Here is a 2,248-nt window from a genome sequence, read left to right as displayed (position 1 = left end):
GAGGGCCGGCCCCGCCAGTGCTAATTACTGCTGCTGCGATCCAGCATGGCCGGGGTGGCAGGATGTCCCCGTCCCCACCCACGCTCTGCCCCGCGGTACCCACAGCTGTGGGTTATAGCAGGATTTTCCCCCTCCTTTGCTCCCATCCCACTCCCAGGTGGGTGATGTACGAGAAGCCCCGGTTCCATGGGCGCAAGTGCGTGCTGGCTGAGGGCGACGTGGAGATCGACAACCCCTGGACGGCGTATGGGCAGAACGGGCAGCCCCACGGCAGCAGGGAGCGTCCGATCCGGCCCTTTTTGAGCGCAGGGACCCCACCCCCGAGCCTCCCGCTCCCCTCTCCGAGTCTCCTGGTGCCTGCCAAGTGCGGGGTGCCAGACCCCTGTAACGCTGCTCTGCCCCACGCCAGGATTACCGCACCCCCGAGATCAGCCTGTTCGCGGAGGAGAACGGCGAAGGCGCCCGGCTGACCTTCACCGACTCGGCCGAGGACACCCGCACGCGGGGCCAGGCACTCACTGCCGCCTCCATCATTGTCCACTCAGGCCTGTGAGTGGGTCCGTGGGGATGGGTGGGTGCTGGGTGGGCTCCAGCATGGCCTGGAGCGGGGTGTGATGCTTCCTCCCCCTTCCCAGGTGGCTGGTTTACTCCAAGCCTTTCTTTGACGATGACCCCTACGTTCTGGAGCCGGGCGGGTACCCCAATTTGAAGGCTTGGGGAGCAAAGGACCCATCCATCTGCTCCATGCACCCCATCAGGCTGGTGAGTGCTGGTTGCTGGGGTGTTACTGGTTACTGGGGTGTTACTGGTTATTGGGGTGCTGGGGCTGTATCCAGCCCTGGGCATGACAGGCGAGAGCATCTCCTGGTGGTTCTCGGTTCACATCAGTGTGAGCTCGGTGTGGAAATGTGTGGAGTGTGGCTCTGGAAAGTGCTCCTGTGGGTCGATGGTGAAGGAAAGCGATAAAACAAAGCCCCAGAGATCTTGTTCTTGAAAGAAAATGACCCAAAAAACAGCTCAAGAAGGGGATCGGGTGTCCTCACGCCGTCCCCTCCTGCCACCTCAGCCTCACTGGGGTTTCTTCTGCTTCCAGGGCGGCCCCGTCGTGGAGAGACCTGGTGAGCCTCAGGTGAGCACCAGGCCAGCCCCCAGGGAGGCTGTGGGTCCGGGCCGTCCGTGGGACCACGCTCACTCCGCTGTGTCCCCAGGTGCTGATCTACGAGGCCGCGGGTTTCCAGGGCCGCAGCTTCACCATCAGCAGAGACATCTACGACCTGAAGCGGCTGCCTGGGCCGGCGCTGGCCACCGTGGGCTCCCTGCACGTCCTGGGTGGCTGGTGAGTGCCATGGGGTGGGCAATCCTGGCTGGAGCAGGCTGGGACAGTGATGGTCATCCCTGGGAAGGGGCTCGGAGGAGCTGCCCAGGGCTGTGGGATGGCCAAGGGCAGCTTGGGGGAGCGATGCAGACGGTGTCTCCGCGTCCTGGCACGTGGAAATCTTCTGGAGACCTCACTGCCTGCGTCTGCCTGTGCCACAGCTGGGTTGGCTACGAGAAGGAGGGCTTCCGTGGCCACCAGTACCTGCTGGATGCAGTTTTTTTGTGGGGCGGCGACGGCAAGGAGCTGGTGTCCTTACGGCTGATACGGACGGTGAGGACAGGGGCGGTGGCATCGCTCGGGGACTGACCCAGCATGTGCAGGGAGAGCAGCCCCCAGTCCCATCCTCATCCCCCAAAAGGGAGCCTTCCCTGCCTGTGTCAGGCAGCTGGGAATGGCCTGAGTTCCCCCAAACTCCTCACAACTCTGGGTGCCCAGAGCTTCTCCCACCTTCCCTGGGGTCCCTGAGACCAGGCAGGACCCCGGGTGCATGTGTGGAGAGCATCTGGCCTGTGGACGCTTCCCACTGACAGACCGAGGGGCTTGGGGCCGGGGGTGTCCTTTTTCCCGCAGGACTTCTCCGACCCGGCGCTGGTTCTCTTCGAGGCCATGGACTTCGAGGAGGGTCCCAGCGTGGAGCTGAGCGAGGCACTGCCTGACACGCAGCTGGCCGGCTACGGCACCGTCACCCAGTCCATCCACGTGCTGAGCGGCGTGTGAGTGCGGGGACGGGGGTGAGGGGAGACGGATGTGGCGGGTGCTGAGCCACCCCTCACGTTTTCCTGGCAGGTGGGTGGCCTACGAGGGCCCCAACTTCTCTGGCGAGCAGTACATCCTGGAGAATGGGGTGTACCGCAACTGCGAAGATTGGGG

At 64.2% G+C, this 2,248-nt stretch overlaps 1 protein-coding gene across 1 annotated transcript in view; it reads left to right on the top strand.

The window, feature by feature from the left end:
* AIM1L (absent in melanoma 1-like) overlaps positions 1 to 2,248 on the top strand; it is a 6,860-nt gene that overhangs the window by 1,456 nt on the left and 3,156 nt on the right. Inside the window, exons 4-11 of the mRNA XM_010150254.1 lie at positions 158 to 305; positions 410 to 549; positions 636 to 762; positions 1,094 to 1,129; positions 1,209 to 1,336; positions 1,537 to 1,648; positions 1,949 to 2,091; positions 2,165 to 2,245. Of these exons, the coding sequence (XP_010148556.1) occupies positions 158 to 305; positions 410 to 549; positions 636 to 762; positions 1,094 to 1,129; positions 1,209 to 1,336; positions 1,537 to 1,648; positions 1,949 to 2,091; positions 2,165 to 2,245 (915 nt within the window). The remainder of the gene's footprint in view (positions 1 to 157; positions 306 to 409; positions 550 to 635; positions 763 to 1,093; positions 1,130 to 1,208; positions 1,337 to 1,536; positions 1,649 to 1,948; positions 2,092 to 2,164; positions 2,246 to 2,248) is intronic.

This window comes from Eurypyga helias, unplaced genomic scaffold (assembly GCF_000690775.1).
Source record: "Eurypyga helias isolate BGI_N326 unplaced genomic scaffold, ASM69077v1 scaffold24604, whole genome shotgun sequence".
NCBI lineage: Eukaryota > Metazoa > Chordata > Aves > Eurypygiformes > Eurypygidae > Eurypyga > Eurypyga helias.
Note: the sequence above shows the minus strand (reverse complement) of the source record. Positions and strands in the feature narration are given on the sequence as shown.